Genomic DNA, 27,872 nt, shown 5'->3' with positions numbered 1-27,872 from the left:
TTAAACAGTTATTCCATGGTCTTCACAACTTTCTGCATTTACTGCACTCCTCCAGTTCTGGCCTCATGAGATTGTCTGATTTCTATTCCTCCCAAACTGTGGAATTCCCCTTTTAAACCTCTCCGTGTCCGGACTGCTCTCTCCTCCTCACACCAAACTTCCGACTGCTCATTCTAACATCTCCCTCAGTGGCTTTGCGCCAGCTTCTGTCTGATTATATTCTCATACACCATCTCATACGAGTGTTATTTATATAAATGTCAGTTGTGTGTCCCGCTGAACAATCTAACATTTTAATTTATTCTGACATTTTGCTTCCTGCTACAAACACAGCTGGATCAGGAACAAGCAGGTCACAGAACCACTTCAATATAAACATTTACTGGGACCTGGCTGGAATGCAACGCAGCAGGTTTTACGAGCCCCAGCCTTGTTTTGTTTCGAATTAGCATCTAGACGCACTCAGCACACTTCAGTACTGACCCTCTGACACTGCGGCACTCCCTCAACACTGACCCTCTGACAGTGCGGCACTCCCTCAGTACTGACCCTCTGACAGTGTGGCACTCCCTCAGCACTGACCCTCTAACAGTGCGGCACTCCCTCAGCACTGACTCTCCGACAGTGCGGCACTGCCTCAGCACTGACCCTCTGACAGTGCGGCACTCCCTCAGCACTGACCCTCTGACAGTGCGGCACTGCCTCAGCACTGACCCTCTGACAGTGCGGCACTCCCTCAGTACTGACCCTCTGACAGTGTGGCACTCCCTCAGCACTGACCCTCTGACAGTGCGGCACTCCCTCAGCACTGACCCTCTGACAGTGTGGCACTCCCTCAGTACTGACCCTCTGACAGTGCGGTCCTCCCTCAGCACTGACCCTCTAACAGTGCGGCACTCCCTCAGCACTGACCCTCTGACAGTGCGGCACTCCCTCAGCACTGACCCTCTGACAGTGCGGCACTCCCTCAGTACTGACTGTCTGACAGTGTGGCACTCCCTCAGCACTGACCCTCTGACAGTGCGGCATTCCCTCAGCACTGACCCTCTGACAGTGCGGCACTCCCTCAGCACTGACCCTCTGACAGTGCGGCACTCCCTCAACACTGACCCTCTGACAGTGCGGCACTCCCTTAGCACTGACCCTCTGACAGTGCGGCACTCCCTCAGCACTGACCCTCTGACAGTGTGGCACTCCCTCAGTACTGACCCTCTGACAGTGCGGTACTCCCTCAGCACTGACCCTCTAACAGTGCGGCACTCCCTCAGCACTGACCCTCTGACAGTGCGGCACTCCCTCAGCACTGACCCTCTGACAGTGCGGCACTCCCTCAGCACTGACCCTCTGACAGTGCGGCACTCCCTCAACACTGACCCTCTGACAGTGCGGCACTCCCTTAGCACTGACCCTCTGACAGTGCGGCACTCCCTCAGCACTGACCCTCTGACAGTGCGGCACTCCCTCAATACTGACCCTCTGACAGTGCGGCACTCCCTCAGTACTGACCCTCTGACAGTGCGGCACTCCCTCAATACTGACCCTCTGACAGTGCGGCACTCCCTCAGTACTGACCCTCTGACAGTGCGGCACTCCCTCAGCACTGCACTGAAATTATCAAGCTAAAATTTGTGCCCAGCTCTCTGGAATGGCGACTTGGCACGAACACTCTCACTGAGCCTCTGCTGACTCCTGTACTTACCTTTGTTTCTTTCTTAGAGTCCCTCAGGTAGATTTGCGTTGTCTTGGAGATGGAGCTTGCTTTGTAATATTCCACCAGCTTGTTGAGGGAGTCAAACTTCTCTGACCACAGGAAGTAATGACCTTTGCCATCTCGCAGCACCTTAAAATGCTGGACATCTTCCTCATGCCTGCAAATAAACCCAATTTCTGATTGAAAATCCAGTAATGATGAGACGCTTAGAATTATGGCTTTTTGGAAACTGGTGGAATCGAGGACCTGAGGTCTGGAAAGGTGTTCAGATAAGGATTGGCTCTTGCTATGGGAACAGAGACTTAGGAAATCCTGCAACTGGAACCTTGCATCAAAAGGCAGCGAGCTACGTCGCACTTCGTTGTTTCACACTTACAAAGATCACATGGGACATTCCACAACGCCAGGGTCCCGGGTTCCATTCCCGGCTTGGGTCACTTTCCAGTGTGGAGATTGCAACTGCTCCCCCGTGTCTGCATGCGTTTCTACTGGGTGTTCCAGTTTAGTCCCACAGTCCAAAGATGTGCAGGTTAGGTGGCTTGGCCATGCTAAGTTGCTCCTTAGTGCCCAAAGTTGGGCACAGGAAGTAGTCTCACAACACCAGGTTAAAATCCAACAGGTTTATGTGGTAGCATGAATTTTTGGAGCAGCGCCCCTGTTGGACTTCAACCTGGGCGTTGTGAGAGTACTTACTGTGCCCACCCCAGTCCAATGCCGGCATCTCCACATGATGTCCAAGGATGCGCAGGGTAGGTGGATTAGCCATGCTAAGTTGTCCCTTAGTAACGGGGGGGGAATAGCTAGGGTAAAATGCATGGGGTTATGAGGATAGGGCCTGGGTGGGATTGTGGTTGGTGCAGACCCAATGTAGGGTCTCCTCCCGCACTGTAGGATTCAATTAACAGTCCATGCTGGTGTTTATGCTTCACTTGAGCCTCCCTCCATCTTTCCTCACCTAAACCTATTATCGTATCTCTCTATTCCTTTCTGCCTCATTTTCTTCTAGTTCCCCCTTCAATGTACCTTCACTATTCTCTTCGAACGCTGCTGTGGGAATGAGTTCCATGTTGCCCCCAGTCTGGGGTAAAGAAATTTCTTCTAAATTCCCTGTTGGAGTTATCAGTGACTATCTTATATTGACAGCCTCTGGTTATGCTCTTCACCACGACAGGAAACATTCTCTTCCATCTCCACTCTCTCAAAACCTTTCAGAATTTTATAAAGCACTGTCCTGGAGTTTTCCATTGTGGGGCTAAACTGGGAGTGAGCCTGGGGTTAAAGAAACTCTAGGAAACTGTGTGGCAAAACTATTTCCTGAACCATGGTTAGCACTGCTGCCTCACAGCACCAGGGACCTGGGTTTGATTCCCTGCTTGGGTCACTGTCTGTGTGGAGTTTGCACGTTCTTCCCATGTCTGCGTGGGTTTCCTCCAGGTGCTCCGGTTTCCTCCCCCAGTTCAAAGATGTGCAGGTTAGGGGGATTGGCCATGCTAAATTGCTCCTTAGTGTGCAACGATGTGCAGCTTGGGTGGATTAGCCATGATAAATGTACAGGGTTACGGGGACAGGGAGGATGGCAAGTGGGGTTAGTTGGTGCAGATTTGATGGGCCAAGTGGTCTTCTTCTGCACTTTACGGATTTTAGGAATTCTATGAACCCAAGAACAGGAGGAGATCATTTAGCCCCTCAAGCCCGTACTGTCAGTCAAATAAATTCTAACAATCTGCATCCTAACCCCATCATGTGCCTCCATTTCAAAGTCTTTAACATTCAATCTCCTGCATAAACATTGCTTCTTTTGCAAGCCACGTTCTCATTCGAAAGACCAAATGGTTCTTAATGTGTTTGTTCAGAATGAAAAATGTCCGTGTCCTGAATATTTGTGCCCTGGATATTTTTCACAAAGAACTCACTCCTGCTCTATCATTCCCAGGTCAACTTCCCTCACATTCCGACACTCAGATCCAGATAATAATAAAACGGGAATATCATCCCTTTATGAACCTTTACCTTCCATTTGACCAAAATATCTTTAGCTTTCTGTAACCTGTTTAATTTTCCAAAAGGAGTAAAAGTATCTCCAATGTTAAAGTTTATTTATTAGTGTCGCAAGTAGGCTTACATTAACACTGCAGTGAAGTTACTGTGAAAATCCCTTAGTCGCCACACTCCTGCGCTTGTTTGGGTACACTGAGGGAGAATTTAGCATTGGCCAATGCACCCTAACCAGCACATCTTTTGGACTGTGGGATGAAACTGGAGCACCCGGAAGAAACCCACGCAGGCACGGGGAGAATGTGCAACTTCCGCACAGACAGTGACCCGAGCCAGGAATCAAACTGGGTCCCTGGCGCTGCGAGGCAGTAGCGCTGTGCTACCCACTGTGCTACTGATTGAACATTGAGGTTTATGAACGTGAAGCAGATAAATGAGGTCACGATGCAGTATCTCCAATCCTTCTTTCGACGCCCTCCGCATAGACCTCATTCACTGAGAATAATCATGAAATCTGACGATGTTTCTGCCTGTCCAATTTCATTCTGCTGACCTTAATGTCTACACCCTCCTGATGTTGTCTGAACAGGTTGATCTCTGTCACTTTCATGTTGATATCGAATACAAATCTCCCACTCTTCACGTATACCCCTATCAGTCCATCTGCAAGGCTGTTTTGAATGTTGCGATGAGGTGATTAGTAAGTGTGATCTAAATCTTGGTGAGAATAAATTCACCTATCTATTAAACAATCAAGACAACAGTGAATCTATCTATTGATCTGTGCGTATCTTACTAAAAACCCCTTCGTGCTGCAAATGTCAGGATGGAATTCAAAAAGAAACTGTAAAAACCTTTGGCCCTCAGTGACAGCACTGATCTCCATATTTGGCATAATGCCAGTGCCGACTCGATGGTTTACAATATTTTATGGTTAAAAAGTCATGCTCTCCCCAGGAGGCTGCCAGGTGAAGTTTGTACATTGGTCCCCGCACCAACCACCACCATCCCATCCTCTACGTACCTGACTGAGATGGAGAACTCATTCTTGGAGCTCTGGCTAGCCCGGATGAGGAAGAATCCCACCTCCTGCTCCAACAGAATGGCCTCAGCCTCATTTCGGGCAATCCCTCCGTAGAACCAGCTGTTTGAGAAAATAGAATTGCATGGTCAGGAAAATCACACTGGGCAAGGCTGAGAAATGGCCCTCATGCCCAGTGCAAACTACCCCATTCTGGCCAACTCCCAGAGTGCCAGTGTACACAGCAGCTGCAACTCTGGAGAATATACAGAGCAGTTGCTATTCTCAGCAGTATACACAGGAGCCGCTATTCCCTATAATATACACACAAGCTGCTAGTCCCTGTAGTATACACAAAAACCAATATTCCCAACAATATACACAGGGACTTCTATTCTCTATAACATACACAGGGGCTGCTGCTCTTTATAATATACACAAGGACTGCTATTCTGTATAATATACACAAGGACTGCTTTCTCTACAATATACACAGGGACTGCTATTCTTTATAATATACACAGGGACTGCTACTCTCTATAATATACACAGGGACTGCTATTCTTTATAATATACACAGAGACTGCTATTCTCTATAATATACACAGGGACTGCAATTCTCTACAATATACACAGGGACTGCTATTCTCTATAATATACACAGGGACTGCTATTCTCTATCATATACACAGGGCCTGCTATTCTCTATAATATACACAGGGACTGCTTTCTCTATAATGTAGAGAGAAACTGCTATTCTCTATAATATACACAGGGACTGCTTTCTTTATAGTATACACAGGGACTGCTATTCTCTATAATATACACAGGGGCTGCTATTCTCTATAATATACACAGGGACTGCTATTCTCTATAATACACACAGGAGCCGCTTTCTCTATAATGTACACAGGGACTGCTATTCTCTATAATATACACAGGGATTGCTATTCTCTATAATATACACAGGAGCCGCTTTCTCTATAATATACACAGGGGCTGCTATTCTCTATAATATACACAGGGACTGCTTTCTCTACAATATACACAGGGACTGCTATTCTACATAATATACACAGGGGCTGCTATTCTCTACGATATACACAGGGGCTACTATTCTCTATAATATACACAGGGACTGCTATTCTCTATAATATACACAGGGACTGCTTTCTCTATAATGTAGACAGGGACTGCTATTCTCTATAATATACACAGGGACTGCTATTCTCCATAAAATACAAAGAAGCTGATATTAATATGTACAGAAGCTGTAATTCTTGACAATATACATAGGAGCTGTTATCAGAGTCATAGATTCATAGGGTTCGTCAAAGAGAAAAGGCCCTTCAGCCCGTCGAGTCTGCACTGACAATAACTAGCACTAAAGTTGAGCTAATCCCATTTTCCTGCACTTATCCCATATCCTTGAATGTTGTAATATTTTAAGTGCTCATTCAAATATTTTTTAAAGGTTGTAAGGTTTCCAGGTTCCAATACCTCCCACTACCCTCTGAGTGAATTATTTCTTTCTCAAATCACCTTTGAATCTACTTGTCTCCCACTCTAAAACTATGTTCCATAAGAACTAGCAGCAGAATCAGGCCACTTGGCCCATCGAGTCTGCTCTGCCATTCAATCATGGCTGATATTTTTCCCCTCCCCATTCTCCTGCCTTTTCCCCACAACCCCGATCCCCTTATTAATCAATAACCTATCTACCTCTGTCTTAAAGACACTCAGTGACCCGGCCTCCACAGCCTTCTGCGGCAAAGAGTTCCACAGATTCACCACACTCTGGCTGAAGAAATTCCTCCTCATCTCTGTTTTAAAGGATTGTCCCTTTAGCCTGAGGTTGCGCCCGCTGGTTCTAGTTTTTCCCACTAATGGAAACATCCTCTCCACATCCACTTTATCCAGGCCTCGCAGTATCCCATAAGTTTCAATAAGATCCCCCCTCATCCTTTTAAACTCCAATGAGTACAGACTCAAAGTCCTCAACTGTTCCTTGTGTTTGATCCCTCAACGGAGGGGAACAGCTGCTCCCTACCATCCTGTCCCTACCTTTCACCCAGCCAGCAAAGCCCACATCCCATGAATGAATAATAAAATGCACAGAGACTATTACTCCCTATAACATACACAGTGACTGCCATTCCCTGTGCAGTATACCCAGCAGCTGCTGTTCTGTATAACAGACAGAAAAATGGCTATTAATTGGGACTTACACATCTGTTTCCAATCTATTTAGTAAAGATATAAATATTACTGGCTTTGTTTTGGAGTGTGTAACATGCTGCTGAGGGGGGGAATGTATATTGCATTCCTGGTACATACCTGGGTACATTAATTTCAATGTAGTTCTTTGGCACAAACCCTTCATGCCCATGAAGTTCAGCTTTGTACCAATCATCCTCTGTGCTCAGGACCTGGGGGATAAGACATGAAAAGGTAAGGAAAACGATATAGGGAAGCACACCGCTGATTGTAGCTCATTCTCAATGGACAAGGTGATGGCTGAGAGGTAATACAATCATTACTTTTAGGATTCTAAAGGAGCTGGAAAACATTGGCAGTGACAAGCCATTTTGTCTTGTCTGAAACAATCCGCTACGACTCTTGCCAACTTTAACAAGTGCACCATAGAAAGCATTCTTTCTGGTTGTATCACAGCTGGTATGGCTCCTGCTCTGCCCAAGACCGCAAGGAGCTACAAAGGGTCGTGAATGTAGCCCAGTCCATCACTCAAACCAGCCTCCCATCCATTGACTCTGTCTACACTTACTGCTGCCTCGGCAAAGCAGCTGGTATAATTAATGTTGTCACGCACCCTGGACATTCTCTCTTCCAGCTTCACCCATCGGGAAGAAGATACAAAAGTCAGAGGTCACATACCAACTGACTCAAAAACAGCTTCTTCCCTGCTGCTGTCAGACTTTTGAATGGACCCACACTGCATTAAGTTGATCTTTCTGTACACCTTAGCTATGATTATAACACTACCTTCTGCACTCTCTTGTTTCCTTCTCTATGAATGGTGTGCTTTGTTTGTATAGCGTGCAAGAAACAATACTTTTCACTGCATGCTAATACATGTGACAATAATAAATCAAATTAAAATAAAAATCAGATCATTCTTTCCGGATGTATCTCAGTTTGGTATGGGCTCCTGCTCTGACCAAGATCACAAGAAATTACAAAGGGCTGTGAATGTAGCCCAGTCCATCACGCAAACTGTCTTCCCATCCATTGACTCTGTCTACACTTTCTGCTGCCTTGGCAAAGCAGCCAGCATAATCAAGGATCCCACACACCCCGGACATTCTCTTTTCCACCTTCTTCCGTCAGGAAAAAGATACAAAAGTCTGAGGTCACATACCAACCGACTCAAGAACAGCTTCTTCCCTGCTGCCACCAGACTTTTGAATGGACCTACCTTGCATTAAATTGATCTTTCTCTGCACCCTAGCTATGACTGTAACACGACATTCTGCACCCTCTCCGTTCCTTCTTTATATGTACTCTATGAATGGTATACTTTGTCTGTATAGCGCGCAAGAAACAATACTTTTCACTGCATCCCGGTACATGTGACAATAATAAATCAGATCAAATCCAATCAAATGTCAATCCAGAGGAGATTAGAAGGGCTAAACGCAAAAACTGATCTAGATCTTCAGAAATAATACTTCTGTGAGTGAGTGACCAACCTGTGGAACAGGATTCTGAGGAAGATGGCTGAGTAATTAGTACTGATTCGCTCAAATGTGAATGAGATAGAATTTTTTTTTCTGGAAATAACATTTTGGGAAGCCAATATCTGAGTAATTTGGTGAGGCGTGGGGTGAATTTTGATCGATTCCCAAAGCTGCCCACTCCAGAGGAGGGGGTGGGGATTTTCCTCACCTCATGTCTGGGTCCAATGTTGATTCATTGGCCGAGATTGATCATTGTGATTAACCAATAACTCCCACGTTAAAGTAAACATTGATCCACTGGAATCTGAGACGGAGCAATTAAAATGAGGAATGACGAAATGGCAGCAGCATTGAACAAATATTTTCTGTTTGCCTTCACAGCAGAAGACACAAGTTCTGTACCAGAAATAGATTATAACCTCGGGGCTATAAGGAGTGAGGAAATTAGGCAAACTAACATCAGAAAGATAAGCATTGGAGAAACTTAAGGAGCTAAAATCTGACAAAGTTCTGAGGTTTGACGGCCTACATCCTAAGGCCCTAAAAGAGACAGCTGTTGAAAAAAGTGAATGAAGAATTTCCCAAAATTCCTTAGATTAGAGAATGGTCACACTAGATTGGAAATTGGCAAATGTTAGACCGCTTTTTAAGAAATGAGGGAGGTGGAAAGCAGTGAATCTAACATCAATTGTTGGGAAAATGCTGGAATCTAAGGAAGTCTTAACAATTGACTTAGAAAAACATAGTATGATTGGAACAAGTCAACATGGTTTTACTACAGGGAAATGCTGTTTGACAAATTTATTAGTTTTTGAGGATGTAACTAGTCAGGTAGATAAGATGGTGGGGGTGGCACGGTGGCACAGTAGTTATCACTATGCCACGGACCCAGGTTCAATTCCAGCCTTAGGTGACTGTCTGTGTGGAGTTTGCACATTCTCCTGGTTTCCTTCCACACTCCAAAGATGTGTGGGTTAGGTTGATTGGATGTGATAAGAACATAAGAACTAGGAGCAGGAGTCGGCCATCTGGCCCCTCGAGCCTGCTCCACCATTCAATAAGGTCATGGCTGATCTTTTTGTGGACTCAGCTCCACTTACCCGCCTGTTCACCATAACCCTTAATTCCTTTACTGTTCAAAAATTTATCTATCCTCGCCTTAAAAACAGTCAATGAGGAAGCCTCAACTGTTTCACTGGGCAGGGAATTCCACAGATTCACAACCCTTTGTGTGAAGAAGTTCCTCCTCAACTCAGTCCTAAATCTGCTCCCCCTTATTTTGAGGCTATGCCCCCTAGTTCTAGTTTCACCCACCAGTGGAAACAACTTCCCTGCTTCTATCTTATCTATTCCCTTCATAATCTTATATGTTTCTATAAGATCTCCCCTCATTCTTCTGAATTCCAATGAGTATAGCCCCAGTCTACTCAGTCTCTCCTCATAAGCCAACCCTCTCATCTCCAGAATCAACCTAGTGAATCTCCTCTGCACCCTTCCAGCGCCAGATAAATTGTCAGAGAAACTAGCAGGGTAAATACATTGGGTTACAAAGATAGGGCCTGGGTGGGATTGTGGTCAGTGCAGATTTGATGGGCCAGATGGCCTCCTTTTACACTGTAGGGATTCTATAAAGGCGAAGTAGATGTGGTATACTTGAATAAGATTCTGCACAAAAGGTTAACAGGCAAGATAAATGTTCATGGAGGTGGCAGTAATATTTTAGCTTGGCTAGAGGGTTGATTAATGGATAAGAAACAGAGAGTGGGGAAAAACAGGGGTTTTCCAATGTGACAAGCAGTGGGGCATGACAAAGGATCAGAGCTGGGGCCCCAGCTATTTACAATCTATATCAATAATTGAGATGATGAGACAGAGAGTGATGAATCTAAGTCTGCTCTGAAAAGGTTAGGTGAGGGGGCAACACGGTGGAAGATGGAAGACAGGAAGTTACTCACGTTGGTTGTAACAACTGGAAAGATAGCATATTTCTAAAGATGAGGAGTTTGTAAGGATTGCTAAAGGTGAGAATTTGAGTGTGCCAGTACAGCGAGTACACGAAGTTAGCGTGCAGGTGCAGCAAGTAATTAGGAAGGCAAATGACATGTTAGCCTTGGCAAGGGGATTGGAGTACAGGAACAAAAGTGTCTTGCTACAGTTGTACAGGGTTTTGGTGAGACCACTTTGTGTGTAGTTTTGGTCTCCATATTTAAGAAAGGATAAACTTGCATTGAAAGGTTCACTGGATTGGTCCCTGGGATGAGGGGGTTGTCCAGTGACGAGGCTGAGTAAACTGGAGTCAATATTCTCTGGAGTTTAGAAGAATCAGAGGAGATCCCATTGAAACGTAGAGGATTCTGAGGGGGTTGGATAGGGTGGACACCGAGAGATTGTTTCCGCTGGTCGGAGAATCTAAAACACTGGGAATGCAGGGCCAATCATTTAGGACTGAGATAAGGAGAAATTAATTCACTCAAAGGGTTGTAAATCTTTTGTATTCTCTCTCCCAGAGGGGTGTAGATGCTCCATTGTTGAATATATTTAAGACTGTGGGATCACTCAGGGAAATCAGGGATATGGGGAACAGGCAGGAAAATGGACCCAAGATCAGTCATGGTCGTACAGAATGGCAGAGCAGGCTTCATGGGCCGAATGGTCTCCTCCTGCTCCTATTTCTCATCGTCTTGTGTTCCAGAATCATTATCCCATGTGAGGACCAGGATGGTTAGGTACATTGGCCATGCTAACTTCTCCCTCAGTCTACCCGGAGTGTGGCGACATGGGGAATTTCACAGTAACTTCATTGCAGTGTTAAAGTAAGTCTTACTTGTGATTAATAAATAAACTTTTTATGGTAAAGGTGAATGAGATAAAGCTGGGTGCTTATATTTCAGTGAATCCTGTGATGAATTGCTAGTAAAGTGTTTCTGTGTTCGGTGACTGTAAATCAGTCATTTACAGCATGGAAACGGGCCCTTCAACCCAACTTGTTCATGCTGCCCCTTTTTTAAGCACTAAGCTACTCCCAATTGCCCGCATTTGGCCCATATCTCTCTATCCCCATCTTAACCATGTAACTATCTAAATGCTTTTTAAAAGACAGAATTGTACCCACCTCTACTACTACCTCTGGCAGTTCGTTCCAGACACTCACCACCCTCTGTGTGAGAAAACTGTCCCTCTGGACCCTTTTGTATCTCTCCCCTCTCACCTTAAACCTATGCCCTCTAGTTTTAGACTCCACTACCTTTGGGAAGAGATGCTGACTAGCTGATCTGTGCCCCTCATTATTTTATGGACCTCTACCCCTACAACTCCTACGCTCCACAGAAAAAAGTCCCAGTCCATCCAGCCTCTCCTTATAACTCAAACCATCAAGCAAATGATAAATTTGCGTGTTGAGTTGAGAAAGTCTGATCCACAGCTACACAGTGCTTTCCATATCAAATTGCTGATTTACATCCTTGTCACATGAAGTCCTTCACTGTGGGTTCAGGATGGTAAGAACCATCGCTGTCGGACAGGTGCTATTATACGTGACTGGAAACTGCTGGAAGGATACATTCATCGCGGGAGTACAGGAGCAGGGATGTGTTATTGCAATTATACAGGGGCCTTGGTGCGGCTACACAAAGAGTATTGTGCGCAGTTTTGGTCTCTTTTTCTGAGGAAGGATGTTCTTGTTCTTGAGGAAGTACAGCTAAGGTTTACCAGGCTGATCCCAGGGATGGTGGGATTACTGCTTCAGGAGAAATTAACTAGGTTAGAATATTTTTCGCTGGAGTTCAGACAAATAGTAGTGTGCTGGTAGTGTGGGCGAGTGGTCTAAGGCGCTGGATTAAGGCTCCAGTCTCTTCGGGTTCGAATCCCACCGCTACCAGGATCAACTTTTGGGTGGCACGGTAGCACAGTGGTTAGCACTGCTACTTCACAGCTCCAGGGACTTGGGTTCAATTCCCACCTTGGGTCACTGTGTGGAGTTTGCACATTCTCCCCATGTCTACATGGGTTTCCTCCCGATGCTCCGGTTTCCTTCCACAGTCCAAAGATATGCAGGTTACATTGATTGGCCAAGGTAAAATTGCCCCTTAGTGTCCTGAGATGTGTAGATGAGAGGGATTTGCGGGTAAATGTGTAGGGATATGGGGTGGGGCCTCGGTGGGATTGCGGTCAGTGCAGACTCTTTCTGCACTGTAGTGTTTCTATGATTCTATGATTGGGGGGGTGGGGGGAGATCTCATAGAGACTTATAAAACTCTAACAGGACTAGACAGGGTAGATGCAGGGAGGATGTTCCCAATGATGGGGGAGTCTAGAACCAGGGTCACAGTCTGAGGATTCGGGGTAGACCATTTAGGACAGAGGTGTGGAAACATTTCTTCAAGTGTGGCGAACCTGTGGAATTCATTGCCACAGGAAGTAGTTGATGCCAAAATATTGAATGTATTCAAGAGGCGGCTGGATATAGCACTTGGGGCAAATGGGATCAAAAGTTATGGGGAGAAAGCAGGATTAGGCTATTGAGTTGGATGATCAGCCATGATTGTGATGAATGGTGGAGCAGGCTCGATGGGCTGAATGGCCTCCTCCTGACTTGTATCCTAGAAGAGTGAGAGGCAACTTGATTGAACCTTAAGATCTTGAAGGGAATTGACAGAGTGGATGTGGAGATTATGTTTACTCTTCTGGGTGAAACTAGACTAAAGGTCACCGATTAAAAATAAAGGGTCGAACACTTAAAACGGAGAAGCAGCAGAGGGTGTGAACCTTTGGACCTCTCTCCCTGAAAAGATGGTGCAAGTATAAGCTTTGAACATTCTTATGGCATAGATTCTTGATAAGCAAGGAGGGGGGTTGTGTGTTAGATTATCAGGGGTAGGCAGGATGCAGAATTGAGGTTTATCATCAGATCAGCCACGGTCTTATTGAATGATGGAACAGGCTCAAGGGGCTGAATGGCCTTACTCCTGCAGCTTGTTTGTGGGTTCATATTGTGGGATTAAACCCTAGGAATATCGGAGTGGCCCTCTTATAAACATTCATCTCAGATCAGGAGAAATTTGAACAACAGAGGGGAGCGAGAGGACACAGAGATTTAGGGTCATCAACACCATGGCCTCATTTGACATCAAGTGGCATTGCAGAATAGAGACATAGATACCAGAAGCAAGAGGCGGCCATTCGGCCCTTCCAGCCCCTGCTCCACCATTCATTTTGATCATGGCTGATCATCGAATTCAATATCCTGATCCCCCACTTCCCCCCACATGTCTCGATCCCTTTAGCGCCAAGATCTTCATCTAATTTTTTCCTGAAATCAGACAATATTTTGGCCTCAAATACTTTCTGTGGTAGTGTATCCCTCTGGGTGAAGAAATTTCTCCTTATCTCAGTTTACCCCTTATCCTCAAACTATGACCCCTAGTTCTGGATTCCCCCACCACTGGGAACATTCTTTCTGAATCAACCCCTGTTTAACCCTGTCAGAATTTAAGTTTCTATGAGATCCCCTCTCACTCTTCTAAACTACAGATGCCTATGGCACAGGAGCAGGCCATTCATCCCATTGACTCCATGCTGTCCAGTCAGTCCCATTTTGCACCACTTTATCCTTCTCACAATATGCATTCATTTTCTTCAACATCCCATCAAATTTCCTTTTGAAAACCAAAGATGGTCTCCACTTCCACCGCCCTCAGAGGGAGCAAGGTCCAGGTCATGACCAAACCTAGCATCATTGACTGGGTACAGCATAAGAGAAAACCAAGTTCTGAAAGAGATATTTAGCTCCTACCATTGCCCCCCCCGGAGCCCTGAATTATTTTCTCCTTTCAGGGTTCGATCCAATTCCTTTTTGAAAGTTGCCATTGGATCTGCCCCACCACTTCCTCAGCCTGTATATTCCCAACCCTAACCAACTTGCTGCATTCCCTCAGCTCTTCTTTAACTCTTTAGACATGAGACAAAGTTAACACAGCAAGTTGCTGTGGTTTGGCAGGCGCTGCGTGAAAGGATGGTAGAACCTCACAGTAAAGGGACGCACTCTTAAAACAGAGATGAGGAGGAATTTCTTCAGCTAGAGAGTGGTGAACCTGTGGAACTCTTTGCTGCAGAAGGCTGTGGAGGCCGGGTCATTGAGTGTCTTTAAGACAGAGATAGAAAGGTTCTTGATTAATAAGGGGATCGGGGTTATGGGGAAAAGGCAGGAGAACGGGGGTGAGAAAAGTATCAGCCGTGATTGAATGGTGGAGCAGACTCAATGGGCTGAATGGCCTAATTCTGCTCCTGTACGTGCTCCGGTGGCACAGTGGTTAGCACTGCTGCCTCACAGAGCCAGAGACCCTGGGTCGATTCCCAGCTTGGGTCACTGTCTGTGTGGAGTCAGCACATTCTCCCCGTGTCTGTGTGGGTTTCCTCCGAGCGCTCTGGTTTCCTCCCACAGTCTGAAAGACATGCTGGTTAGGGTGCATTGACCCGAACAGATGCTGCAGTCTGGTGATTAGGGGAATTTCACAGTAACTTCATTGCAGAGATGTAATGTAAGCTTTACGTGTGACTGATAAATAAACTTTAAAATTTTATTTTATCATAGAATCCCTACAGTACACAAGGAGGCCATTCGGGCTATTGAGTCTGCACCGACAACAATCCCACCCAGGCCCTATTCTTGTAACCCCACACATTTACCCTGCTAGCCCCCGACACTAGGATCAATTTAGCGTGGCCAACCAACCTAACCAGCACATCTTTCAGACTGTGGGAGGAAACCGCAGTACCTGGAGGAAACCAATGCAGACATGGTGAGAACATGCAAACTCCACACAGACAGTGACCCAAGCTGGGAACTGAACCCGGGTCCCTGGTGTTGTGAGGCAGCAGCGCTAACCACTGAGAGACCTAGAGAGATGGTGTGTGAGTGGGATTGAGGGACACAGAAATGGTGTATGGGATTGAGGGACATGGGGAGATGGTGTATGGGATTGAGGGACAAGGGGGGATGGTGTATGGGATTGAGGGACACGGGGAGATGGTATGTGGGATTGAGGGACACGGGGAGATGGTATGTGGGATTGAGGGACACGGGGAGATGGTGTGTGGGATTGAGGGACACGGGGGGATGGTGTGTGGGATTGAGGGACACGGGGGGATGGTGTATGGGATTGAGGGACACGGGGGGATGGTGTATGGGATTGAGGGACACGGGGAGATGGTGTGTGGGATTGAGGGACACGGGGAGATGGTGTGTGGGTGCGACGGTCTTAAGCAGATCTAACGGTGACTTTTAAAGGGGAGTTGGGTGAATATTGGAGAAGGAATTACATGCTGGGCTCTGGGCAGTGGGACTGATTGGATTGGCCTTTCAAAGAGCTGGCACAGGCACAATGGGCTGAATGGCCTCCTCCTGCACTGTGCTATGAGGGCCTGAATGTGCAGTTTCTTGCAGAGTTTTGTTTCTGAATTGTCAGCTCGAATAGCAGAATTTTCTAAGAATCTTCTGCTGCCTATTGGCTGCAGTACCAGGGCTGGTTTCCTTCCCGTGCACCTGCGTGTCCCGAGACCACACACAGCTTTCAGCTCCCTTCACCCAAAACCCTTCTCTCTCTCAGCCTCAGCTTCCTGAAATCATCTGATAGCGCAGTGCAAACTGACAGCACACTCCCTCTTATCAGCATCTCGATCTTTAGCAAGTGGCAGCACATATTGCTGCTATTGAGTTCTCAGCATCCAGCCTCTCTGTGTGCAACATTTTCCCCGCGATGGTCAAGAAATTTTGTTTCCTTCATTTTTGGGATGAGTTAGAGCCTGGCACATCGTGTCCTGGGGTCTAGACAGGAGCAGGGCCAACCTCACCCACAATGTGGCACTGGAAACAAGTGCTGCTCAGAGAGGGGTGAAGGAGTCCCTAAAAGACATCAAAGTACTAATGTTATGTAAACATCAATCCATCACCTTGATTGGTTATTTTGTTCAGTGCCAGACAACAGATTCGCAAATTAATTGAAGTGAAAATCACATCCAAGTGGGATTGAGGGACCTGGAGAGATGGTGCATGAGTGGGATTGAGGGACACGGGGAGATGGTGCGTGGGATTGAGGGACACAGGGAGATGGTGCGTGGGATTGAGGGACACAGGGAGATGGTGCGTGGGATTGAGGGACACAGGGAGATGGTGCGTGGGATTGAGGGACACAGGGAGATGGTGCGTGGGATTGAGGGACACGGGCAGATGGTGCGTGGGATTGAGGGACACGGGGAGATGGTGCGTGGGATTGAGGGACACAGGGAGATGGTGCGTGGGATTGAGGGACACAGGGAGATGGTGCGTGGGATTGAGGGACACAGGGAGATGGTGCGTGGGATTGAGGGACACGGGCAGATGGTGCGTGGGATTGAGGGACACGGGGAGATGGTGCGTGGGATTGAGGGACACGGGGAGATGGTGCGTGGGATTGAGGGATACGGGGAGATGGTGTGTGGGATTGAGGGACACAGGGAGATGGTGCGTGGGATTGAGGGACACAGGGAGATGGTGCGTAGGATTGAGGGACACGGGGAGATGGTGCGTAGGATTGAGGGACACGGGGAGATGGTGCGTAGGATTGAGGGACACGGGGAGATGGTGCGTGGGATTGAGGGACACGGGGAGATGGTGCGTGGGATTGAGGGACACGGGGAGATGGTGCGTGGGACTGAAGGACACGGGGAGATGGTGTATGGGATTGAGGGACACGGGGAGATGGTGCGTAGGATTGAGGGACACGGGGAGATGGTGCGTAGGATTGAGGGACACGGGGAGATGGTGCGTGGGATTGAGGGACACGGGGAGATAGTGAGTAAGATTGAGGGACATGGGGTGGGGGGAAACAGAACGCAAGAAAGATTGAGGGATACTGGAGGGTAAACAGGAACAGGAATCCTGGATGACTTTCTCCCTCCGTTGTCTGAGATCAGTGACACCAACAGTTACAATCCTACACCCACAACATTGCTACAATAATATATGGAGGTCAGTTCCCTCAGGACAGTGAGTTTGTGTGAGAGTTTGGATTAGTTCAGGAGGCTGGAAGATTAGACTGAGGCAACCTCCATAAGGCAGCTAACTCCAGGTCTAATTCCTGGCTGTCTCCCCACAGCGAGCTCAGCTGAGTTAAATCGATGCAGTGCGAGATCACTGGGAGATCACTCCAACTCCAGCTCAGAAATCCACCAGGATGTCCTGTAGCTTTATACAATCAATGCTTTCCCACACCCTAAAACCTGAGACATGGGCAGGCGCTACACTTTCACGGTGATCTTCTGAAACATTTAAAATGTGTTCCATGGAAAAGAAAGGTTCCTTATATAGACATGAGCTCATTCACTGCATTTCTTCTTTAGAAATGGATCAGTAACCACATCACGGGTTAGTTACACGGACATCTTGTGCCCAGTTTTTTCCTTGCACATTTTATGCACATGTTCCTGGAATGGCTGACTGATGTTTGTAGATTTTATTATAGAATCATAGAATCCCTACAGTGCAGAAAGAGGCCATTCAGCCCATCGAGTCTGCACTGACTACAATTCCCATCCAGGCCCTTATCCTACAACCCCACATATTTACCCTGCTGACACTAGGGTCAATTTAGCACGGCCAATCATTTTAACCCACCCATCTTTGGACTGTGGGAGGAAACCGGAGCATCCGGAGGAAACCCAGACAGACATGGGGAGAACGTGCAGATTCTTCACAGACAGTGACCCAAGGCCGGAATTGAACCCGGGTCCCTGGCACTGTGAGGCAGCAGTACTAACCATCGTGCCACCGTGCTGCCCTCATTTTACAGATTATCAAAGGACGAGAAAGAGAGAAAGTAAGAGAGAAGCACAGTCTAGATGAAAGAAAAAGTGAGAGAGACAGACCAAGAGGGGACCCAGAGACAGAGGGTGAAAGAATGATATTGGATCATAGGGTATGGGAAGAGGAAGAGGCCCTTTGACTCCCTCAACTCTATTCCGACATTTAGTGAGATTGTGGTGGAGGTTCAATCGAGTCATTCAAGAGAGAATTGGATCATTATCTGAAAAGGAAGAATATGCAGGGCTAGGGCACAGAGCGGGAGAATGGCACTAGGTGTACTTCTCATGAACAAACCACTATTGATACGATGGGCCGAATGGCTTCCTTCAGCACCTGTAAAAATTTTGTGATTTTGATTTTGTCCCAGCTAGATACAGAGTTTTAAAGTGTTTGCAGAGTCCCCATCAAACACTCCCAGGACAGGTACAGCACAGGGTTAGATACAGAGTAAAGCTCCCTATACACTGTCCCCATCAAACACTCCCAGGACAGGTACAGCACAGGGTTAGATACAGAGTAAAGCTCCCTCTACACTGTCCCCATTAAACACTCCCAGAACAGGTACAGCACAGGGTTAGATACAGAGTAAATCTCCCTCTACACTGTCCCCCATCAAACACTCCCAGGACAGGTACAGCACAGGGTTAGATACAGAGTAAATCTCCCTCTACACTGTCCCCATCAAACATTCCCAGGACAGGTACAGCACAGGGTTAGATACAGAGTAAAGCTCCCTCTACACTGTCTCCATCAAACACTGATGTGGAAATGCTGGCGTTGGACTGGGGTAAACACAGTAAGAAGTCTCACAACAGCAGGTTAAAGTCCAATAGGTTTATTTGGTAGCAAAAGCCTTGATCCTACACTTGATTTTAGCCAAAGTGCCAAGAGTTGAAGAACTAAATCATGTCAGTTTATTCTTTCACTTTGATGCTCAATGTGTAAGAGCCACATTTTGAGGTAAGGGCAGGTTCTGCGCAAGGCACACACTGTACCTATAAACAACCCAGGGCACAGGACACACACCGTACCTATTAACAGCCCAGGACGCAGGACACACACCGTACCTATAAACAGACCATGCCCCCATCTTATTCTAACCTCAGCTTGTCAAAGGCAAAACTGGGGGAGTGTCGCAGCTTCTGGTAAACCCAACAACCTCGAAAATGCAAATCAAACATCTCACCATCCTTTCTGAACTTTAATCGCTTTCTTTTTTAGTGTACAACCACAGAAACTGCAAGGCAGATAGCGAATGCTGACACACCCTCCTCTTGGCTGGTGGACAGAGGGTTGCGACAAGCCGAGTTCAGAGTTCTTCTGACCCCCACTTTGCCCGCACCCCCATCATCCCGCCCCCACCAGAGATGCTATTTAATCGCATTCTGACAGGTTCAATGGGAAAAGATAGAAATAAGCATTGATGTCCAACTGCTCGCAGCCTCGCACAACACTCCAAAACACCCGATAGACAGATGAAGAGCACAAAAGGCAGCCAATCTGCGCGTAGCAAGATCCCACAAATTAATAGCTGACCTAAAAAACGAAAGGCAAATACCTTAAAGAAAAAACACCCAGAAGGTTCTGGGGCAAATTAAAAAACTCAGCAGGTCTGGCAGCTGCTGTGGAGAGAGAGAAACAGAGTGAATGTTTCGAGTTGAATGTGGACTGACTCTTCCTTGGAACTGAAGCGGTTCTGAAGAAGAGTCATTACTCCCCCCCACACTTGCTGCCAGGCACACTGGGTTTTTCTGGAACTTTCTGTTTTGATTTCAAGCAGACCCGGGAATCTGTTCTGGTGATGTCAGATTGGCAAAGGTGAGGAATTGGAACACCCGTGTTGTGATGGAAGACCCCATGGTCCTTTTGTAAGGCGGAAGGTGGGAGGGTAGGGAGTGTGGTGGGAGGGGGGGGAGGATTATTTAACTTAACTCCAGCAGATGTAAGTGTGTAGTCAGAAATTCCCAAGTGAAGGCGTTACTCAGCGAGCAGAAATCCCCAAGCACTTCTTTCGCTCTTCATCGAGCGAGCGGCTGCGTTTAATGGCTGGAATTGGCTTGGGTATTCCAGTTGATCAAGAACTTATTAGATGTCTCTTCCCCTCCCCCGACTCCTCCACCACCCCCCTGCCTTCCCCTCCACCCACTCCAACTACAAATGACAAATATTAAATATCTCATGTTAGAATCATAGAATTCTACACTGCAGAAGGAGGCCATTCGGCCCATCGAATCTGCACTGACTACAATCTCACTCTATCTCCATAACCCCATGCATTTACCCTAGCTAGTCCCCCCCGCCCCATCACTAAGGGGCAATTCAGCATGACCAATCCACCTAACCTGAGGGTGGAAGGAACCTGGAGCACCCAGAAGAAACCCACACAGCCATGGGGAGAACAGTGATGCAAGTAGTCTGACATTAGCACTGCAATGAAGTTACTGTGAAAACCCCCTAGTCACCACACACCGGTGCCTGTTCAGCTACACAGAGAGAATTTAGCCAATGCACCCTAACCACCACGATTTTCAGACTGTGGGAGGAAACCGGAGCACCTGGAGGAAACCCACGCAGGCACGGGGTGAATGTGCAGACTCCACACAGACGGTGACACCCAAGCCGGGAAGCGAACCCAGGGTCCCTGGCGCTGTGAGGCAGCAGTGCTAGCCACTTTGCCACCGTGCAGTGACTGCATTTGAAAAATGTCAGATCAAAAACATCCGTGTTCGAACATTTGGCCTCACTCAAATTGAGTGTTATGATATGCTGCACCCTCCTCTCCTGAGGGCATGGGCCTCCCAAGGTTGGTGGTTCTCTGATGCCTCATTCAAGGCAGTGAGAGTCATCAGGCTGAACAGCCCTGGAAAGTATCACAGTTCTTCCAGACACCCTCATCTCTTTTAAACGTAGGAGATGTCAGGGGTAAGTTTGTCACTCACAGGGTGGTGAGTGAGTGGAATCGGCTGCTGTCAGTGGTGGTAGAGGCAAACTCGCTGGGGTCTTTTAAGAGACTTCTGGATGAGTACATGGAATTTAATGGGATTGAGAGTTATAGATAGGCCTGATAGATCGGCGCAACTTGTGGGCCGAAGGGCCTGTTTGTGCTGTAGTGTTCTATGTTCTACGTAAACACTTATACACACTCATACGAAGATGGGGTAAGTGTAGCACAGAATAACTGACAGATAGGAGGGGGGTCAATGACTGTGTCGCCATCACAAACTCAGCTATATCGAGGAAACTGCTCCGATCACATTGCACTTAAAACAAGAGGAGTCAATTTCAAAAACATCACTTTCTGCTGCTGTCACTGAAGGCTGGTTTGTCACATAGAACCACCCCCCCCCCCCCCCCCCCCGGCAAGTCCCTTTACATGACATGTAATTTAAGCTGACATTTCGGTGCAGCGCTGAGGGAGTGCCGCGCTGTCAGAGGGTCAGCGCTGAGGGAGTGCCGCGCTGTCAGAGGGTCAGCGCTGAGGGAGTGCCGCGCTGAGGGAGTGCTGCACTGTCAGAGGGTCAGCGCTGAGGGAGTGCCGTGCTGTCAGAGGGTCAGTGCTGAGGGAGTGCCGCACTGTCAGTTGCATTAAGCTGGGACCCAATCTGTCCTCCTTGTTGGATCCAGAAAGTTTGGAACTTGTAGAAGTGAGGGGCCTGTGAGCCAGTGCCATGGGCCAGCCTGCCTTCCTCAATCAACATCACTCAAACAGAATCACGAGTCTTTGATCTCTGTGTGATTTGGGACCACATTCAGCGTCATAACATCCATCAGTTACCACTGCCTTTTATAGCTGAAGAAAGGTGCTAAAGAAATGCAGGAAATCTTTCTAGTTAGTGTTTAACACATTTAAATTTATACTTGCATCGTTCTAAAGATTTAGATGCTGAACTACAAATATTGTCAAGAATATCAAAAACTCCCACTGGCTCTTTGGAGATGCTTTATAAAACAGTGTGACTCCGAGATGCATAGAGAGATATTCGGACAGGTTTTGACGAAGAGGCAGGTTTTAAAGAGTGTCTTAAAGAAGGGGAGAGAGAGAGATAGATGGAAAAATTTATGGAGGGAATTCCAGAACCTAGCGCCCAGACAACTGAAAGCACGGCTGCCAATGGTGCCGCGACTAAACTTGGAGACGCTCAAGGGACCAGAATCCGAGGAGCACAGAGATCTCAGGGGGATATCATAGAATCCTTGTAGTTCAGGTGGAGGCCATTCAGCCCATTGAGTCGACACCAACCACAATCCCACCCCATAACCCCACGCATTTACCCTAGCTATGGGACTGCAGGGTATTGGGAGAAGCAAGACAAGAGAATGATTTAACAAACAAGGGTGGAAATTTTATAATTGAAGCATTTCTGGTCTGAGAGCCAGTGATGGTCAGCGAGTACAGGAGGTGATGGGTGAATGTTTATTTATTAGTGTCACAGGCTTACATTAACACTGCAATGAAGTTACTGTGAAAATCCCCTAGTCGCCACACTCCAGCTCCTGTTTGGTTACACTGAGGGAGAATTTAGCATGGCCAGTCCACCTAACCAGCACGTCTTTCGGACTGTGGGAGGAAACCAGAGCACCTGGAGGAAACCCACTCAGACACGGGGAGAACGTGCCGGCTCCACACAGATGTAATTGAACTTAGGTCCCTGGTGCTATGAGGCAGCAGCGCTAACCACTGTGCCACCGTGACTTGGTGCAGGTTAGAATGTGCTCAGCAGAGTTTGGGATAGGCTCAAGTCACTGGAAAGTGGAAGGTGTTCAGTTCACAATGCCCTGGAATCCAGGTTAGACATTAGACGATGTCATTGCGAAAAGAAGCAAGGCTGTCAGTTTGCTGAGAAATAACAGACCACTTTACATCTCATTCTGAGCATGCAGACGTCTGAGTTGCGGCTGCGATTGAAACCGTGCAGATCTGCAAAACACATTCAGTCCCACGAGGGTTTTCTCTCTCTCACCTCTGCACAATTTGCAATGCAACCCTCACTCTCCTTGCTCAGGTTACCACATTTTACCCCACAAGACCCTAAGACAATCAGCCAGTTGACTAGTTTAACAGCATTCCCTCAGTACCAGTTGACTAGTTTGTGCTAAATAGGCCCAATGACACAGCCCATTCCTCCAAACGATTCTCAATCTGGGACGCTATGGGGAAAATTGAATCAATTGAAGAAATACTCTCCCTTCTGGCTTGGGTGGGGTGGTCAGAGAGATGAGCACTCATTGAGGTAACATTGCTAGAGTCAGAGTCAGCACGGAGGTGCACAGAAAATGCTCTGCACGGAGCGTTGCTGCAATGGCAATATCACAGGGACTGACAGAGGGGGAAACTGCATCTTCACTGGAAAATAGGATAAATATTTAAAACAGAGGAAAATGCAGAAATATTAAGAGTGTGGGGCAGTGGGATTAATTTGGGATTGATACAGGGCTATGGGGAGGAGCGGGGCAGTGGGATTAGTTTGGGGTTGATACAGGGCTATGGAGAGAGAGTGAGGCAGTGGGATTTGTTCAGGATTGATACAGGGCTATGGAAAGGGAGAGGGGCAGTGGGATTAGTTGGGGATTGATACAAGGCTACAGGGAGAGAATGGGACAGTAGGATTAGATTGACGCTGATATAGGGCTATGGGGAGGGAGTGGGGCAGTGGGATTAGTTTGGGATTGATACAATGTGATGGGGAGGAGCGGGGCAGTGGGATTATTTTGGGATTGATTCAGGGCAATGGAGATAGATTGAGGCAGGGGGATTAGTTTGGGTTTGATACAGATCTATGGAGATAGAATGGGGCAGGGGGATTAGTTTAGGACTGATACAGGGCTATGGAGAGAGAGCGGGGCAGTGGGATTATTTTGCAATTGATACAGGGCTATGGGGAGACAGCAAGGCAGTGGGATTAGTTTGGGGATTGATACAAGGCTATGGAGAGAGTGGGGCAGTGGGATTAGTTTGGGGATTGATACAGGGCTATGGGGACAGTGGGATTAGTTTGGAATTGACATTGGGCTATGGGGAGAGAGTGGGGCAGTGGGATTAATTTGGGATTGATATTGGGCTATGGGGAGAGCACAGGGCAATGGGAATAGTTTGGGATTGATATTGGGCTATAGGGAGAGAGCGGGGCAGTGGGATTAGTTTGGGATTGATACCGGACTATGGGGAGAGAGTGGGGCAATGGTATTAGTTTGGGATTGATTCAGGCATACAGGGAGAGAGTGGGGCAGTGGGGTTAGTTTGGGATTGGCACTGGGCTATGGGGAGAGAACGGGATGGGGGGTTAGTTTGAGTTTGTGTATTCCCCATCCCCAACACCACCCCTCTCTGACTCCTCCAGATCTGCCCAATTGCCCCCTCTGTCAGGGGCAGATCCAAAGCTGTTCTGTGGTCTTGTTCCCCCGTAACCCATCTTCATATTTCAAGGAATTTAGTGACCTGTTGCCTGCAAAGTAAAACATCTCACTGGTGTAAGACAGCATCAAATCCATTACCTGCAGCCATGCTGCAAATATCTGATACAACACCTTCATTTTTCAGGTCAAAAAACAAGAACTTCTAATCGTTAAATGAAGTCCATTCGAATCTTAGACACTCCTGGGTTACTGACTGCCTATTAGTTTACCACTTGTTTTGGCTCCCCCATTCCCTTCCCTCACTATGAGACGCATCCTGCAAAATTACAACAACAATTCACATTTATACAGCACCTTTAATATACCAAGGGCTCTCACAGAATCAGTACCAAACAGAAAGGATTGATACTGACCCACATATGGAGAGAATTTTCCCATCCTGCTCACTGGGGGTGGTGGGGTGGGGTGGTGGGGCGGGGTGGTGGGGGGGGTGGGGGGGGGGGGGTGGTGGGGGGGGGGGGGGGTGCGGGCATGCGTCAGTCCATTGATCTTGGGTGGGGGTTTTGGGTGAGCGTGGTTGGAAAGTCCCACCCGCCAAGATTCTAAGGCAGGTGAGCAATTGCTTGATCAAAGAGGTAAGTTTTAAAGAGTGTTTCAGAGGAGAAAAGAGAGATGGGGAGACTTAGGAAGAGAATTCCAGAATTTAGTACCCCGGCAGCTGGAGGGACGGCAGCCAATGGTGGCGAGGTTACAGTCCGGGAGGCCAGAATTTCAGGGGCACAGCAATCTTTCAGGATTACTGAGTTAGAGGAAGCGACAGATGGCAAGTGGTGAGATCATGCAGAATGATTTGAAAGCACACGACGAGAATTTTAGAATTGAGGAACTGCTGACGGGGAGGCAATATAGGACAGCGAGTGAAGGGCTGAGGGACGAATGAGTTAGAGACTGCCAACAAGGTTTCAGATCAGCCAAGGTTTAGGGAGAATGGATCATGGAGGACCAGCCTGGAGGCAGGTTGGGCATTGGCACAGGTGAATCTGGAGGTTAGATAAGTGGTAGGTCGATGGCCCTAGGTGCGCAACAGAGAGGGGAAATGTTACAGAGTGGAAGTAGGCGGGCTTGATGTTCACTCATTTACCCGAATCTGTTCTCATTCTGGTTTTTCCAAGGGAGATCCCGAGAAATGACATTTTAAAGATATTTCCAACTGAGAGTTCAGTGTGTGAGATAAAAAATTCTTTTTAAAGTTTATTTATCAGGGTCAGAAGTAAGGCTTACATTAACACCGTAATGAAGTCGCTGCGAAAATCCCCTAGCCGTCACACTGCGGAGCCTGGGTACATCAAGGGAGAATTTAACGTGGCCAATGCATGCTAACCAGCACGTCTTTCGGACTGTGGGAGGAAACTGGGGCACCCAGAGGAAACCCATGCAGACACGTGGAGAATGTGCAGACTCTGCACAGACAGTGACCTAAGCCAGGAATCGAACTCAGGTCCCTGGTGTTGTGAGGCAACAGCGCTAAGCACCGTGCCACCCATTGCGTGTTCTGATTTCAGGCTTGTCATGGGATAGCAGGCTTGATATTTTTACTTCTTCCTGTGGATTGAACTGCAAAATAATGGGAAGATTCTCAGGTTGCTCAGTCTGAAAGAATGAGGCTTGAACATGGACTGTTTCCACCTTCCTCTCTGAGAGGGGGCAATGTGCGAGGGAGGTGGGGGGAAGTGAATTTTGGGATCCCACAAGTCACCCACACCCACTCGACACAAGGATTCCCATGGATTTCAATCTAGAATTCCCAGTTCCCAATTCTCCACCCACCAGGAGATGGATTCAAGAATGCAACACACAAAATAGGAGCAGCAGGAGGCCATTCGGCCCCTCGAGCCTGCTCTGCCAACTGATAAGATCATGGTAGTTCTGACTGTGGCCTTAACTACACTTTCCTCTTTGCCCCCTCTACCCTTGATTCCCTTGTTGATCAAAAATTTTGTCTCACTCAGCCTTGAATCAATTCAATGACCCAGCCCCACTGCTCTCGGTATGGGCTCCTGCTCTGCCCAAGACCGTAAGGAACTACAAATGGTCATGAGCGTAGCCCATGCAAACCAGCCTCCCATCCATTGACCCTGTCTACACTTCCCACTGCCTCGGCAAAGCAGCCAGCATAATTAAGGACCCCATGCACCTTGGATAATCTCTCTTCCACCTTCTTCCCTTGGGAAAAAGATACGAAAGTCTGAGGTCACATACCAACTGACTCAAGAACAGTTTCTTCCCAGCTGCCATCAGACTTTTGAATGGGCTTACATTGCCTTAAACTGATTTTTCTCTACACCCTAGCTATGACTGTGACACTACGTGCTGCACTCTCTCCTTTCCTTCTCTATGAACGGTATACTTTGTATCAGCATGCAAGAAACAATACTTTCCATTGTATACCAATACTTGTAACAAAAATAAATCAAACCAAATCAAATCTCTGTGGAACAGAATTCCAGACACTAATGAGCCTCCAAAAGAAGAAATTCCTCCCTCTCTCCATCTTAAATAGGAGACTCCTTATTCCGAAACTGTGGCCTCCAGCTCCACATTTCACCACAAATGGAAACATCCTCTCAGCCTCGACCCCATCAAACCCCCGTCAGGATCTTATATATTTCAATAAGATCAACTCTTACCCTCCTAAACTCTGATCACCCCAGGAATCGTTCCGGTTAACCTTTTCCGAATGGCTAGATAGCCGACAGGTAAATCCATACACATGGATACATCCACCTCTGCTTTGGGATGGGGAGGGGGGTGTGGACATTCTGCATTAGCCTCAGTGCCTGTGAACTGGAATCCCTACAGAGCAGAAAGAGGCCATTCAGCCCATCAAGTTTGCACCGACAACAATCTCACCCAGTCCCTACTCCCGTAACTCTGCGTATTTGCCCTGCTAATCCCCTTGACACTAAAGGACAATTTAGCGTGGCCAATCCACCGAACCTGCACATCTATGGGCTGTGGGAGGAAACCAGAGCACCTGGAGGAAATTCATGCTGACGCGCGGAGAACTTACATACAGACAGACAATGACCCGATCTCGGAATTGAACCTGGGCCCCCGGCACTGTGAGGCAGCAGTGCTAACCCACTGTGCCACCATGTTGACCAGGCTGGGGTACATTGGTGGGAATACCATTCCTGACATTCGTGAATCCTGCTAGGATATTCTGGGTTTGAGACTGGGAAAAGCTGTGAGGTC

The 27,872-nt window shown here is 47.4% G+C and overlaps 1 protein-coding gene across 2 annotated transcripts in view; it reads right to left on the bottom strand.

The window, feature by feature from the left end:
* Positions 1 to 27,872, bottom strand: part of LOC145361551 (GRB2-related adapter protein 2-like) — a 49,067-nt gene that overhangs the window by 4,946 nt on the left and 16,249 nt on the right. For both annotated transcript variants that reach the window (XM_080217381.1, XM_080217380.1), the window contains exons 3-5: positions 7,065 to 7,156; positions 4,731 to 4,850; positions 1,700 to 1,868 (exon numbers count right to left, since the gene is read on the bottom strand). In XM_080217381.1, coding sequence (XP_080073507.1) covers positions 1,700 to 1,868; positions 4,731 to 4,850; positions 7,065 to 7,156 — 381 coding nt within the window. The remainder of the gene's footprint in view (positions 1 to 1,699; positions 1,869 to 4,730; positions 4,851 to 7,064; positions 7,157 to 27,872) is intronic.

Source organism: Carcharhinus amblyrhynchos, chromosome 35 (assembly GCF_965287045.1).
Source record: "Carcharhinus amblyrhynchos chromosome 35, sCarAmb.v2.hapA, whole genome shotgun sequence".
Taxonomy (NCBI): Eukaryota; Metazoa; Chordata; class Chondrichthyes; order Carcharhiniformes; family Carcharhinidae; genus Carcharhinus; species Carcharhinus amblyrhynchos.
This window is presented reverse-complemented; position numbering and strand designations above follow the sequence as displayed.